This window comes from Acanthisitta chloris, unplaced genomic scaffold (genome assembly GCF_000695815.1).
Source record: "Acanthisitta chloris isolate BGI_N310 unplaced genomic scaffold, ASM69581v1 scaffold29188, whole genome shotgun sequence".
In the NCBI taxonomy this organism is placed as follows: Eukaryota; Metazoa; Chordata; class Aves; order Passeriformes; family Acanthisittidae; genus Acanthisitta; species Acanthisitta chloris.
Window position 1 is genome coordinate 26,774 of NW_008689313.1, and position 15,695 is coordinate 42,468.

Consider the following 15,695-nt stretch of genomic DNA (forward strand, 5'->3'; position numbering starts at 1 on the left):
TTTAGCATTATTTTAGATGGATTTGCTTCAGTCATGCAGATAAAGTGCTGAAGAACAGCTCTGCCAGTGAATTTGTCTGACACTGTAGCATTTAATAATGGCCAAAAAATGTGCTGTTACCCAGAGTGGACAAAAGTGAGATTCAGTGAATGCTGTCTGAATGTTTGTAAGTTCTTAGAAGAGCTCTCAAAAATGTAAATCTCTCGTCTCTTGAGATGCATAATAAAGTCCATCAGGTAACCAGTTTGTTTCCATGCCTTCCAAAACTGTGTTCTGCTGGGCTGTGGATTGGCAGAGCCTGGTCAGTAGAGCAGAGTGTTTCTGCCTTTTGGAAATGCTTCTTAATTTCTCAGTTCTGTGCTTCCTGTGATTTTTATTTTATAATGTTCTAAAATTATTTTTTCCATGTTCATGCCTCCCATTTTAGTTCCCATTACCTTGGTTTGACTGGATCAGCTTTCACTCATAAAAACACAAACCACTAACAACTTCCTCTTGTTGCCAAACGCTTAAGACAGTTTATTTTTCTCTGAATATTTTTATTAAGCAGCATTATTTACACCTAGAAATTTTCTGGGTGGCCCAGCAACTTGCTGACATGCGTTGACTGAGCTCTGTGTGCTGCTCTGACAGTCAATCAGGTCATTTTGCTGGTGCTTTTTTTCTTGAAGGCTACCAGAGTTGCCACCAGGAGAAGTGGCACATGTGTTCAGGTGACCATGTCGTTATGACCTGAGGTCTGTCACCAGAGCTCCTGGACACAGTGGTGGGTGGGGGGGTGACTTTTCCCTGTGTCTTGCCTGTTGTGTTTCACTGCAGAACATCATATTCACCTGAGGGTAGCTAAAGCTACTTCAGTATGGCTTTCCAAAGGTGATTGATCAGTCACCTGAAGCAGTGGTGTCTGACTCTACAGCCTTTGCTTCTCTCAGAAATATCTGTGCAGTGCTGTCACGCATTAGTGTCAGCATCCTGGAGTCAGGAGAGCCCACAGTGTCAGCACTGGCTGCTTTTGGTGGGTGCATAATGGGGCTTAGCACAGTGGGGTTTTTGGTTCAGGTTGCTGAGAGAATCTCTACATGTGAGCTAAAAGTAAATGTGTCATTTGTTTATTAACTTCTTTTTTGGCAGTGGTACAATAACTTGTGCTTTCTGCAGCCAAATGAACTTGGGCACTGAAAACCATTGGGTTTTTCTTTTCCTCTGTTGTTTTCTTCTTAACTCTACTTTGCCTACAGCTATTTTGTTTTAAGCTATTAGAGGTGTCTACTTCAAGGCAAACTAGGCTATTACATATTCAGTGGTGTTCAAAGCAAAGGCTCAGGTACTGTATAAAGAGATGAATAATGTTGTCAAGGAACAAAAGTCAGCTGTGGTGGCCTCTCAGGAACCTCAAGCTTGGAGAGGAGGTGTCTGTGAAATTGGAAATGGGCCTCTGGTAAACCAGTCACTCATGATCATGCTGTAAAATGTTTATACTTTTGAAACAAGCTACTTTAGCACTGCTATATTGCTGGTTTTGTAAATAGTGTGATAGCAATTACCAGCTAAAGCATGGAAAAGTGTCATGGCTCTTTAACTTGAAGCAAAACTGGCTTTTGATTATTCAAATGTGGTGAGTTATTGCCTAGATGTATTCATGGTAAGAGAGAAGGGTAAAAAGAAAGGAAAATATCACCCGTTTCTAATTTGGTTATTTCAGGTTTTAATGTGTTGGGTTGTATTCCAATCACAGTAAGTATCCTTGTATCAAACAGTGAAAGTGTCAGGCCAGGTGGAGTAGAAATTATGACAGAGGGAAACTGATTTCTCCAGTTGCCTTGAAATGGCAGCTGAGGGAATGACAGACTTTGAAATGAGGAGCATATCTATAGTGCCTGACTCGAATTGTTCTAAACAAGGCATTGAGCAGAATTCTCTGGGGTAACAGCTGATCATTTGAAAATGTCTTGGTATGGTTTTGCTTAACCTCCTGCAGTTGGAATTACTGAACATTAACTGTGCATGGGCTTGCTCTGTCTTTGAGATGAATAATTTTTGTGATCTTCCAACCCTTTACATTCAAAACATTGATTTTGCAAAGTTCAGAAATAATTTGTATCAGCACTGGTTCGTTTTGCTATTTTCCTTGAGGTTGTCATCTAAACAGCACAGTTCAGGGATGAAAGTGATGCTAAAACTTAACTTTGAATGTCAATAGTTCTTGATTGTATTTTCAGGTTTATCCTTTTCTGAATACAAGGGATAAATAGACTAAGAGATATCTGATAGTACTCATTTTTTAGAACACATTTCTTCTAAAAAGTGCAGATGAAAACTTCAGAACTCTGGCCTAGTTAAGCTGACAGTCTTGGCATGCATGTACCAACTTGCATATGTATCTCTGGGGAACTGTGCAGCCTTCCATGACATTCTGCAGGTTGTTAATGTCATCAGCCTTACTCATGCACACTTTGCATAATCCTGGTGCAGCACAACTGACTTGGGGAACTGAACACTGTTCTTTGTTTGCCTTTTGGTTTCAGAGCATCAGTAGTATACCGTGTCCTGTGGCTGCAGTCAGAACTTTACCAACCTTGGAAGTCAAACAAGCAGAAAGGCCTTCAAGCAGAAGCAGAGATCCTCCTAGGGATGAAGAAAAGGAAAAGAAAAGGAAAAAACACAAGAAAAGATCTCGGTCAAGATCTCGATCTCCATTCAAGTATCATTCATCATCTAAATCCAGATCTAGATCACATTCAAAAGCAAAGCACTCACTTCCCACTGCCTATAGAACTGTCAGGCATTCAAGGTGGGTTTGGAAGCCAAACATATTCTTTAGAGTTATCTGTGTGTTAACACTTAAAACATCTTTGAACTTCTTCCATAAGCGTTTCCATACCCATTGCGAAGGGCACAGACACCTTGAAGACAGTAAATAAATATCATCAAATGTGGCAGGTCTTGGAAAAGGATTTTAATGAAATAATGACTCATCAGTTTCTAATTACATAATGTAAAACTTGTGCCAGTAAGTGCTTTTTCACTGTAGTCTGTAAAATACCTGGTGATGATGTGCAGGAAGAGAACTTTGCTAATAAGTCCGTGGCTGTAGCTGGAGCAAAATAACCAGACAAGAAATAGAGGTAGAGAGCTGGGTGATTGAACAGCAAAGCTCAGAAGGAAGCAAAGCAGTTGGATGGCATGTGAAAAAATGAATTGCAGGAGAGAGATGGCAGGAATCCAAGAGTTGATGAGGAAGAGACCACAGAAGACTGTAGCGCAGTGCAGTTAACTCAGTATTGAATCATTAGTAAGATTGTATACACTCTATTGATACCTATCTATAGAATGATACATATTGTGTTATGTTGATACTGTTAATTACATCTGAGATATTTGGGTCTAGGCACCTTTAAAGGTTGCTGTCTGTAAAATGTGTCATATCTGAATGCCCTTCCACACAGCAGTTACTGTAGTCAGTAGGAAGGGCTCGTTCTCTGGATCAGGGCACAGAACAGTGTTTGTAACTTTGTAGTTCAAGCAAACTGTTATATAAATGCTACCACAGTTGTTTGTGGATGTGATGCATATGAAATCACACACTGCTTCCTCTTTGTGGCCATGCCTGTGGCACACACTTCTTTCTGAAAAACAGCTGCTAGCCCTTGATGGCAGTGTGCCAAAACTTCTCATATTTTCCTTGTGCTTTTTTTTGCTTGTTTACCAAAGTGTCTAACTACACTAACAAGTGTAAACGTTAACATGTTACAACTTTTTGTTTTGTGCTGGGTTTTTAAGTACAATACTTTGCTGCAGACATCTCTGCTCTTCAGAGGTGCCAGGAATTAAATGAGCATAACTTGGGCTGAAACAATCAGTCTGACATGCTGCTTGCTTGACCACCTTTGACAGTAGGTTGTCATGACATGCTGTATTATAAGGCACATTGCAAAATACTCTGTGCATTGCTTTGCTGTGCTTACCAGCATGTAAAGGAGATGATGCTGGATGAAGCTTTCCTGGTTTTAAGAAGTGAATGTGCATTTTCTCAGAGTTAAGGGTAGCTTGGGGAAAAGCCTCTTCAAGTGAATCATTCAACTTTCCAGCTCCCTGTCAAGCCATATCTTGACGTGAACCAGCCATGTCACTTTATCCAAGCTGTGCTGCTTGTATTTATCCACAGTTTTACTGATATGTGGTAAAACCAAGGAGAAACATCCACGTAATGCTAAAAAAAAAAAGGACAAAAAGATAATTTGAGAAGACTCTTACCAGTACTTGGGTGTGCTACTCAGTAGGGAAAAGATAATCCTGCATGTTGCATGAGCTTACATCAGGCAGTAACAAGATTAATGGGAACTTGCAAGTTCAGTTTGGTATATGCTGCTGTGTCTTCAGTGACTTCAGGGAGATCAGGTGTCTGTCTAGTCCTTTATAGAGGCTTGAATAGTTCCACCAACACATCTGCATTTAGTTCTGCTGATGAAAAGACAACAGTCTACTGAGCTCTGCCATGTGAAAGGTGGATAATCTCATGTTTTGGTGGGGAATTTTTTTTAGTGACCACAGTTCAGCTGATGAAAAAAATGACATAAAAATCAGCAGGAAAGGAATAGTTTAATCTGTGTGTGCTGTCTTGAGTGTGTCTCCTGGCACAAATCCAATGGCAGTCACAGAAAAGCACTAAAATCATGAATCAGCACAACACCTGATTAAATCTGGTGGTTCCTTGATGAGCTGTTGAATTCTGAAGTCTGGGAAGTCCAATAAGCTTGATGCTGGCTAGCTGAATTTTAAAACTGTGCAGAAAAACTGCCCCAGATTTTGCACGCTGTCTTGAGTGTGTCTCCTGGCACAAATCCAATGGCAGTCACAGAAAAGCACTAAAATCATGAATCAGCACAACACCTGATTAAATCTGGTGGTTCCTTGATGAGCTGTTGAATTCTGAAGTCTGGGAAGTCCAATAAGCTTGATGCTGGCTAGCTGAATTTTAAAACTGTGCAGAAAAACTGCCCCAGATTTTGCACTGTAAACATTTTGCACACTTTAACTTGACAAAGTTTAGAGCTGAACAGGAAAGGGCTTGGACAAGAAGTGGTGGTGATTGAAAATGTGCTTTATTAAAGGTGCATTTCCCAAATTAAAGCTCTTGCTCCAGAAACTAAAAGTTTGTAGAGTAACCCAAGGAGTGAGAGCTGATTCATAACCCGATCAGAGACTGATGTGTTTTGATTTCAAATGTTTAGGCAAAAATAATGCCTTGTCTTAGTAATTGCTAAAAAAGACAAGTGTTGTTGCCTAACTAGAAGATATGACTGGTTTTTGCTTTCTTTTTTTTCCCCATTTGTTTCTAGTTTTAGTGTTGTTTCACATAAAATTATTTCAGTGCGTTGTCTTGCCTCATTCAAAAGTTTGGCACATGTCACATCCCTGCTCTTCAGTTTTCCTTTCAACAGTGTTATCCAGCTTCACCTAGAACAGTTGTTTTTCCTAGCTTCCCAAAACACTGGACATTACAGGTTTTAGATGAATGAATAGTTATGTAGAGAGTCAAACCCTCCTGGGATAAAGTGTAAACTGTTTGTAGATGTTTATGTGTTCATCTTGTATGAAGTGGATGGCACTTAGAGATAGTGGTTATTGTCTGGGCACTGATGCTGAATTACTTGGGAGTTTAGAGTATCTGTGCTCTCTTGGAATGTCTCAGTCTAATGGTCTGTTGTTGCCTTATCTGTTCAAAATGTGTATTCTAGCCTACAAATCTCAATACAAAGGGATTACTGATGCTTTATTTTACTTCAAGAGTGCAATGAAAATAGCTGGGAATTTCCCTTTCTCTAATAATTACTGCTCCAATTCCTGTTGATCAAACAATTTAGGATAACAAGATTTTTTATTTTTTTAATAAACAAACTTTCATAATTTAGAGAGGAGCTTATTTGAAGTATCTGCACAGTGAAAAGTATTTTGAGTATAAAGTTATTTAAGCTATTATATTTAAATTGACTGTGACAGCCAAAAGAGAGCTATGCTGGTTTTGTAATTTTTCATTAGCCTACATTGCATTCAGATGATAATGAATTGTAATAATGACCACTCAGCACATGCTCTGTATTTTGGGAACAGCCTTAGATTTGGTGAGGTTTCCCTATAAAAACTAGTTGAGCTTCTGTTTAAAAACATCTCAAGTAATTACTATTTAATGGTCAAAATTGTTTCAAAAAGTAAGATTAAAAATCACCTTTACTGTATAACTGTGGCAAGTTAATATGGAATGAGCTTTGGGAAGTGAAGGTAAACATAGAAATTTGCAGTAACTTTCCTTGCTCTTTATTCAAGTGATGTTCAGGATACTTAGCAAGCTCTTCCTTTTTGGTTGGTCATCTGATTTGATTTTTTTTTTCCAAAATGCATATTGTGCTTAGAAATCCTACAGATAAGCTTTGCTGTATACCTCTCTGTATACCATTTTGTATCACTTATCATTTATTTATTGTTAGAGAACTAGAGGCTTTGCTTCATTTCATAGAAACATAGAATTTAGGGGTTGGAATGGAGCTTACAGATCATCCAGCCCCAACCCCCTGCCCTGGGCAGGGACACCTCCCACCAGATCAGGCTGCTCAAGGCTTTAGCCAACCTGGCCTTGAACACTGCCAGGGTTGGGGCAGCCACAGCCTCCCTGGGCAACCTGTGCCAGTGTCTCACCACCCTCACAGCAAAAAATGTTTTTCTCACATCCAACCTAGACTTTCCCTCCTTCAGTTTGAACCCATTTCCCCTTGTCCTATCACTGCAGTTCCTAATAAAGGAAATTTAAGAATAGTCTGTGGTGTTAAGATACAATTTTTGTACTGTTGCATATTTTTATATTTTCTAATACATCTTCAGCAGTATGAAAGGTGAAAAATTCGGTTCCAGTAACATGAAGTTGATTCAAAGCATGTTTTGGGTATTCATTTTTCTGGTTAGCACAACTGAACCTCTTTTACAGAAACAAGTTTAAAAACTTGTAGCTACATAAAGAACCCAAATATATTGGCTGAACTGTGACATATGATGTGCTCATAGTAATTCTGTGTATAAATAAATGTTATTTTCTGGGACAAAATTATTCCCATAAAGCTCCTGGTACTGTACAATTTTAACTCTAGACCAACATGACATTAAACAATGTCATATAAACAGTAAACTGTGTCCCAAAGTTCTGTAAGGTACTGCAACACTGACCTGGTAGTTACTACAAATAAGTTCTTGATGTCAAAGATGGAGCACATTTGTTCCATCTGTCTTGGAAAACAAACAGCCTTTGGTATCTTAGTCACCTGTAGGAAGTTCTGAATCGGAGTCTTGATTTCTACTCGACTGCCAAGGCCCATTGCACCTTCGGTGTGAGCTGTACCTGCAGTGGTGCAGCTCTCAGCCCCTGGCAGTAAGTGGAAAGAACAGTGATGTTCATCTCAATCTCTGTTTCCTCCCAGTAGATCTTTGTAGTTCCTGATCTAAGCTAATGATATCAGAGTCTTGTTTGTGTCTGTGTGAGAGGAAGAGATGCAGAGGCACTTGTTACATACCAAATGATTTAGTGGTTTGGTTGGGTGAAATCTGGATGTTCATTTTGAACTAGAAATAGAAAGTCTAAACTTCTCTCCAGTATTGATGTCTCCTGTCTAGTAATAGAACAGTACTAAGCCACATAATTTATCCAGTTAATGAGATATAAACAGTAATTAGTAGTGATACACTTTATTAACAGGTTACTTTTCAGTAAGTTTAGATAGAGTACACCTCTGTGTGTGTTCGTGTCAGACTTTTTGCCTCAATATTATGGATTTAAGAGACTTAAAAGTAGCTGTTCTTTGTTAAAAAAGAATGGTTGGGTTGTGTTGGGTTTTTTTCTCCTCCCAAACTGATCTTATTGCTGAGGTAGTGTCTATTCACAGAGTTTTAATTCCAGTTTTGTAAGGAGACATGCCAAACTTCATAACCCTTTGAGTTTTGAGACCCTACTAAGCATAAGTGATACTGCCTTTAAAGGACTAGAGGTGCCTTCTGGAGTTATTCTAATGAAAGTAATAATTGATATATTGCAATGAAACTGTTAAGCTGTTTTTAATTGTTTGAAGCTAATGGCCAAAGTTCTTAGCATTTGGTGATTGGAAGAATATTGTCAAAGCAGTAAAAACATCAGTTCATAAAAATGAAGCTAATGCCTTTTTCTTTCTGATTGTTTGGACTTTTTTTTAGGCTGGTCCATATAGGCATGTTTCACTAAGGTTCAGCTTTTGGTTAAGGGCCTGAGCCTTTTCAGGATTCTAGGTAATACCAAAACTAGGACATTTTATTCTGAATGTGAAGTGTGTGCCTCCATATCACAGACTCACAGCACCCACAGGGACACTGAGCGTGGCGCCGAGTCTGAGCAGCTCATCAGTGGCAGCAGCAGCAGAGTGGAAAAATTATCAGGCAACTTGGACAACGAAAAGATTTGACTCCCGGAGCTCTTTTGAGGGAAATCCTGGTAAAACGTCAAGGTGTCTGACTGACTCCCAAGTTTTATAATCTGTTGGGTTTTTTCCTTTATTTTTTAATCCTTCTGAATGGTCTGATAAAGATCAGATTTCTAAGTGTCAGAGGAGTTAATTTGTAAGAGTTATCTGCCACTGTAATTGCTTTTTTCCTTTTCAGTTGATCTCTTCTGTTGTAGGTGTAAGAGAAAGGGCTCAGGAGTGTGTGTATATTTATATACTATATGAGTCTGCAGATTCCACAAATGGCTTGTCTTTTAGTCACTGCAAGTTAGGTATTTTCCAGAACATGTGTGTTTGGTATACATGGAATAATATAATACCTATAGCAAATGAATAAGAAAGACTTTAAATAAACAAGTCAAAGTAAAATTATTAGAACTATCTGTTCCAGTGAGAACAGAACTAATGTTACTATCAAGAATTTGGGGGGGATTTGGGGTTGGTTTTTTCCTTTCTTTTTTCCAAGCTGGGCCCCTGAATTGCCCCCTTTTCCATCTTCCTACCTCCTCTCCATCCCTCAGGACTTTTCTCATTCCATTTATGTTCTTTATTAAGAACTACTCAGGTTTACTTGTATATTCCAAATGACAGAAAAAGTTAAGCTCTGAAGTAAATCTCTGATCTTAACTGGGCATGCTTTCTTTTTTCCCTCTTCATCTCTTTCTCACTTTTCTAGGAAAAATAGCTCAAGCCAAAGTGCTAGTGCCAAACAACACTGATCATGGGTTGTTGGTCACTTGCACAGGTGAAGATATTGGCTGTGCTAGGAATATTCTGCAGCATCAGCCACATTTCCTGGACTTGTCAGTGTTAGATGAATGCTGCAAACAAAAAGTTGTATTTATCTCTGTGATGCAGCAGTTCTAAAAACATAGCACTGCTTTGAGAAGACAAAGCTAGGCCTGACAGTCCCAGGCTTTGAGCCAAACTGGACTTCTGCATACCAATGTCAGTAAACTATGTTACCACAAAAGGTGGATGCACTAAAGGAAAGCTTTTCCATCAAGTAATATGGAAGTTGTCATTAGCAGACAATACCAAATAATTATTCCTTTTTGGTTTTTTTACCCCCTTGTTGGGAGTGAAAACCAATTGATAGTTTCATCTTAAATGTCTTGGATGGGCAAGAATGTTTATGCAGCTGACAAGTCTTGGACACTGAACAGCCCATGTTGGTGTGAAATTGGCATCTGAAAGGTGTTCGCTTTGCATTTGGTGACAGCACAATTCCACTGAAATCAAGTCATGAAACAGGTAACAAAAAGTAAACTTTTGAATGTTTTTCCCCTGCTCAGGTCACGGTCGAGGTCACCCAGGAGAAGGGCTCACACACCAGAGAGGAGGAGAGATGAGAGGAGTGTTCCCACAGCTTATCGCATTAGCAATAGTCCTGGAAACAGTAGGAAACGTCCCCGTTCCAAGTGAGTATTCCCAGGCCTGGAGCAGGCTGTGACCTGCCATCCTGAGGGACTCAAAGATTGCCTGACGTGTTGGAGACTCCCTGACTAGAAGCTATATGTTCTGAGGCTTTGTTTTGATAGAAAAATCTCTCTATGGGGAAAAAAAGTAATAGAAGCACTTGTTGTTCTTCCCCATTCTGCATATGTTTGGACACCAAACGTACAGTAAGTCAGTGAACATCAATCCACTGCTGTCTCCTGGCTGTGAGAGTTCACATCTTATTTGGACTTGCATATTTCCCTCTTGCTGGGACATTGTCTCATGCTGTGTAACCTCTGCACATGTCATAGTGTAGCTAAGATGGCAACTGTCTTGACCACATCAGATCTGCACAAATCTGCAACTCTGGTTTAGCAAACAGTTTGCTTTCCACTTAGCAGTTATCTTAGTGGCAGAGTGGAATATGAAGTGTGAATCAAGGTGCCTTTTCTGGGAGCACCTTGCATATAGTCTCTCTTACACTACTGTAATCAAAATGGCATTTAGTCTTTAACTCCTTTCTCCATACCTCCTGTGGAATAAGAAGCAAAAAGAGATCACTTTCAGCTTCATTAAAGCATTTCTGTTGTTTCTTAAGATAACTTTGCATCTCATGACAGCCTCTAATTAACTGATGTGTGGTAGGTATAATTGAGAACTTCATCATTATACTTCAGCTGAATCAGTTTTTTACATTGATCAGCGGAAGATAATAGAGGCTCGTGTGGAATTCACCATGCAAATGTGGTTAACTAGAAAAAATAGCATAAAATGTTTCTCTTTCTGTAAACACAAGAGTCTTTTTCCCAGCCCTGTGCTATTTTTAATGCAGTGTTGGTATGTTTGGTGCTTGTCCATTCAGCATTTTAAACTGTAAATTATTTTTAGAGTTATGCCACTCCAAGTGGTAAATTATGATGGCAATTGTGAAACAAACTAGATTCCCCTTTATAAAGGTCAAAATCTTAAACTTCTGATAGGTCTCAAACAGGAAACCAGAGCATGACACTATAAAATATGGCAGTAAGTGCAGAAAATGTAGACTGAAGAAAATGTAGTTAAACATAGATAAGGATATTTTGCAGCTCTGATTGCAGAAAGCAATTCAGAAACTGTTTCAACCCTTTTAGGACTGACATGTTAAATTTTCAAATAGAAATGCAGATGCTGTGATAGTTAGTTATGGAATAGATACTTCTTCACTCAGCTGTTATGTTTGTTCATCATCATCTGAGATGAAAAACACTGAAAAATCTTACTGTGAAATACTCTTCTTGCATTACAAATGTTTGCTGAAGTTTTCCAGAGTTAAGTAAGAAATCCATTTACAGGATGATGTTTTAAGAAACTGAGCAATTAGAGTATATAATTAGCTAGCAAGGAATAACTGAGTTTGTAGCTGATGGGTTTTTATAGTCATGAAAAAAGGGGCCAGCAGAGCTGTGAGGTTTTACTTCTCCCACTGTTTATGCAAGAAAGGCATAAGGAGGTTTTGCAATTTAAAGTCTGGAACGTTAAATTCTATTTAAAAATTGTATGATAAATTCTAAGCATCAGAGGTGTCCAAGGAGAATTTAATATGTGTAGCATAGTGACTCTTAAAGTAGCAAATTCCTAAGAAAGTCAGCATAAAGGAACAACAGTGTAATATGTGAAAGATAGCTGAAAGTTTTCCAGTGTCTTTAGATGTTCTAGAAGCTTCAACAACATTCTGAGTAGACTTGTAGCAGTGCACACCAGAGAGAGCTGCCTACTATGACATATTGCCTAACTCTAATTAAGGCATTAGTCTGGTTATTCTAATTATAGTAATATCAATACTGGTATGTAAATCATACAGACATAAGTTCATAACCAGGTAAAATATTTTGATAGTTCCATCTCTAGTATATGGCTAATTGAATTCTCTGTGAGCTTAATGTTGCCTATGAGGTGGCTCCCTCTGTTCCCCTTTTGCCAATGATGAACACATCAGGTACCTATAAATCCTTCGTTTTGGCTCTCATAGTCACAAACATTTGTCTGTCTAATTTCCAAGTCACCAACATTTTTCATCTAACACATGTTGCTAGGTCCAGGTTGGTTTGAGTGTCATACAGCAGCTTGTTTGTCATTTTGAGCTTGTGCTTTGTTGCATTGCAGGTTGGATCACAAGGAAAGGGATCACTCCTTCTAAAAACCAAACCAGGGATTTGTTCGGATGGTTTGCATAGCTGTGGTTCCATATTTTGTTTATTATGAGCTGGGAAGATTGTAAGGGATATCAACTCTTGTATTTCTCACTGCATTCTAAGTGTGTGAAGGAACTTCCCTTTAGAGAACTTATTCTGCAAAACTTCAGTGAAAGGCTTTTTGTTCCCATGCTTCAAACTGACAAATCCTGGGCAGTAATTGCTGTGTACCCATGAAACAGCATTCCAAGTGAGACCCTCAGGAGCTGGTAGTTGCCTAATGTAATACATTAAAAAAAGGACTAGAGCATCTCCTCTATGAGAACAGACTGAGGGAGTTGAGGCTGTTCAGCCTGGAGAAGAGAAGGTTGTGTGGAGACCTCAGAGCGACTTTTCAATCCCTGAAGGGCCTACAAGGAGCTGGAGAGGGACTCTGTGTTAGGAGCTGCAGTGATAGGACAAGAGGTAATGAGTTCAGATTGAAGGAGGGGAAGTTTAGGGTAGATATTAGATTAGAAAAATTTGCTAATAAAGTGGTAAGACATGGAACAGGTTGCCCAGGGATGTGGTCGCTGCGCTTACCCTGGCAGTGTTCCAGGCCAGGCTGGATGAGCCTTGAGCAGCCTGATCTGGTGAGGAGGTGTCCCTGCCCAGGGCAGGGGATGGGACTAGATGATCTGTAAGGTCCATTCCAACCCCTAAATTCTATGATTCTATGAAGAAGAGCTGCTGAAGAGAATATTTTGCACACCCATACAAGTGCAGTATTGGGGTAAGACTGAAGCTTGCTGAATGCATGAGAAACATCCCATGGAAGAGGCTGCATAAGCTTTCAGAAGTGTGAAAACTAATGTTAATTGAGCTAGTGTAATATTGCTTTAAATATCCTTTTATTTTCTTCTCACAGAAGTCCCCATGAAAAGAAGAAGAAGAGGCGATCTAGATCACGTACCAAATCCAGAGCTAGGTCTCCTTCACCATCCATGTCACCAAGCAAACCATCCACACACAAAAATTCTGTACATTCAACTAGTGTCTCTCCTGTGGAGAGCAGGGAATCCAGCCAGGAACGCTCCAGGTACCACTCTGTTCCTGTAATCCTGCAGTGCTGCTGTCTCTTGGCTGTGTGGGTGTGTTCTGCCCAAACTCATACAGTGAAGAGCTCTGTGTGTGTCATGTTTCAATGTGTGCACACTGAAAGTAGAAGACACTGAGAGGACAGCACTGTGTGCATCAGTCTGATGAAGATGTTGGATCTCTGCTGGAGTAAATATAAACATCTTGACATACTCTTACAGTAAAACTGATGCAGAAAATTCTGCAACCTAACTCTGAGTTAGAAATTGGGGTAACTCTTGGAAGTAGTATTTTGATAGAGTGGTTTGAATTGTAATGTGTGCACAGGATTCATAATTAAATTATGTCTACAGAATATAGAACAGTCCTGTTAAAAACTCCCAGGCTGCTGTTCAGATTTATCTCATCAGCTGTCCAAGTGACTCTTCTGACTGTGACTTACAGCTTCTAGTTGACTGAGTGGACTGTTGACAAACACATGAGAGACTTGTACAATAAGCCCCAAAATTGTGATGATGAGGGAAATCCATTTTTTAAAACATTTGCTATGGATTTCTAACTCTAATTTTATTTTGCAGGGGAGTTTCTCAGGAAAAAGATGGCCAAATCTCTTCAGCAATTGTGTCTTCAGTGCAGAGTAAAATCACTCAGGTACAAATAAACCACTTCAGAGTATGTTGCCTATTTAAGAACATCATTTTCTTCTCTTACTACCTTGGTTACCATTTGCAAAAAGTTAAAAAAAAAAAAAAAAAAAAATTGGAAATCTGCAAGATATTTCTTGAAACAGATTAGTTTAGCATCATTTTATCATCAGGAAATTCCCTAAGAAATGGAATATACCTAATTATTAGTTAGATGACTGTTGACAGTCTGCTGGCTGACCCTAACCAGTCCAGTGTCTTTTCTCATTCAGATTCTTTCATCTGTAAAATGGAATGATGAAAAATGCTTTAAAAGAACAAAGGATTTTAATTCATTTATATTGCGTTTGTGAATAGAAGTTTTAAGTAATTAATTCATTGCTGATACACACTTGTTAGTTTGTGATCATTTTTTGCAATCCAATTATTCAATGTTTCCTTTTGTAATGCTGTTCCCACTGGATACTCAGACAAGACTGAGAGTTGCTGTTTGGTTTCACAACAGTCTTGATGTTTTAGTCACTCTGTCCTATATGGAAATGCTGCTGTGGAAATTTTTGGTTCAGGTTTACAAACCAAGCCAAAAAAACCTTTCTGTTCTAGAGTAATTTTGACACTTTTCTTACCACCTTTCTCATTTTCTTTTTTAAACCCTCAGTGGTCAGTAGTTGTGTGTTCATTACAGGGTATGTTTTTTGAAGGTGTAGTCATTGTTTCTTTCCGTTTCAGCTGACATTTTTTTCTGTTTTGTCCTATAGAAACTGCTCTAAATATTTATGCAGAGTACTTTGTAGTGCTTCACTTGCTGTCATAGGAACTTTCTCCAAATTATTTCACTCATTTAGCCTATGGACTGATTATATTTGATCCTGAATCCAAACATTCTGTGTGACTGGAACACTCTCTCCTGCAGGTTTTTGCCATCACATGTTTTAGCTCTGTTCAAAGCTCTGATCGCTTTTCCTTTGATTTTCTACAGGATCTTATGGCCAAAGTGAGAGCAATGCTTGCAGCTTCCAAAAACATCCAAACTAGTGCCTCCTGAGACCTGTTGAACCTGTTGAACTGTCAAGAAATGGTGTGAAAAAGAACAGTTGAAAAAAAAAAAAAACCTGCCTCATCTCAAATGTACAGCTGAGCTCATTAGCTCACTTGGGTCACAACTCGTCTAATTTACCAGAACTCGAGGAGTTAAAGCCTATCTTTGTGTACAGAAGCCTCTCCTTGAAATTTCATTCAACTTTTTCAGCCAGAATATCTTTGGAAAGTTTTTGGTTTTTGTAAATTGATTTTTTTGACTAAATCTTCAGTAACATTTTATGATCAGCAGTCTATATGTGTATATTTGTAAATACTATGTTTCTGTGAAAAGTATTACACAATAATAAAGAAGGAAACATCTTTCATTAGCTAAGAGTTTTTGTGGAGTCCTTAACTATGTGTGGGTTTTGTTACAAATTAGTTGTCTTTTTCTGTAGTACTTTCTCCTTTTTAAAATGACACATTAACCTGTCTGATCACCTTAAGCTGAGAAATTCTTTTCATCTTCCTTCAGGCACAGAATGATCTCAGAATGTTTTGCTTGGATGGTAGAAGTGGACACTTTTTAAACCAGGGATGTGCTTTTCTGTCCTGATTTAGAAAAATCTCTGAGCCTCCATTTGAGGAGTTGACCCTTTGAAGTCAAGAACTGATGATCAGTAATCTCCTTGTCTTAATGTGCCTTGTTCTCTCCACTTAGCCACAGAAGAGAGTGTATTTTGGTCAGTCACCAGACATCCTGCACAGAAGTCCAGAATTCTCCTCATTTAACATCTTTGGTATACACTAACTTGTGTTTTACTGAC

The 15,695-nt window shown here is 38.8% G+C and overlaps 1 protein-coding gene across 1 annotated transcript in view; it reads left to right on the forward strand.

Moving 5' to 3' along the window:
* SFSWAP (splicing factor, suppressor of white-apricot family) overlaps nt 1-15,264 on the forward strand; it is a gene marked incomplete at its 5' end in the record, with an annotated part of 42,034 nt that extends 26,770 nt beyond the window's left edge. The window contains 6 exons of the mRNA XM_009081366.1: nt 2,526-2,791; nt 8,364-8,519; nt 9,812-9,937; nt 13,035-13,205; nt 13,783-13,855; nt 14,828-15,264. Of these exons, the coding sequence (XP_009079614.1) occupies nt 2,526-2,791; nt 8,364-8,519; nt 9,812-9,937; nt 13,035-13,205; nt 13,783-13,855; nt 14,828-14,893 (858 nt within the window). The remainder of the gene's footprint in view (nt 1-2,525; nt 2,792-8,363; nt 8,520-9,811; nt 9,938-13,034; nt 13,206-13,782; nt 13,856-14,827) is intronic.
* Between the last annotated feature and the right edge of the window lie 431 nt (nt 15,265-15,695).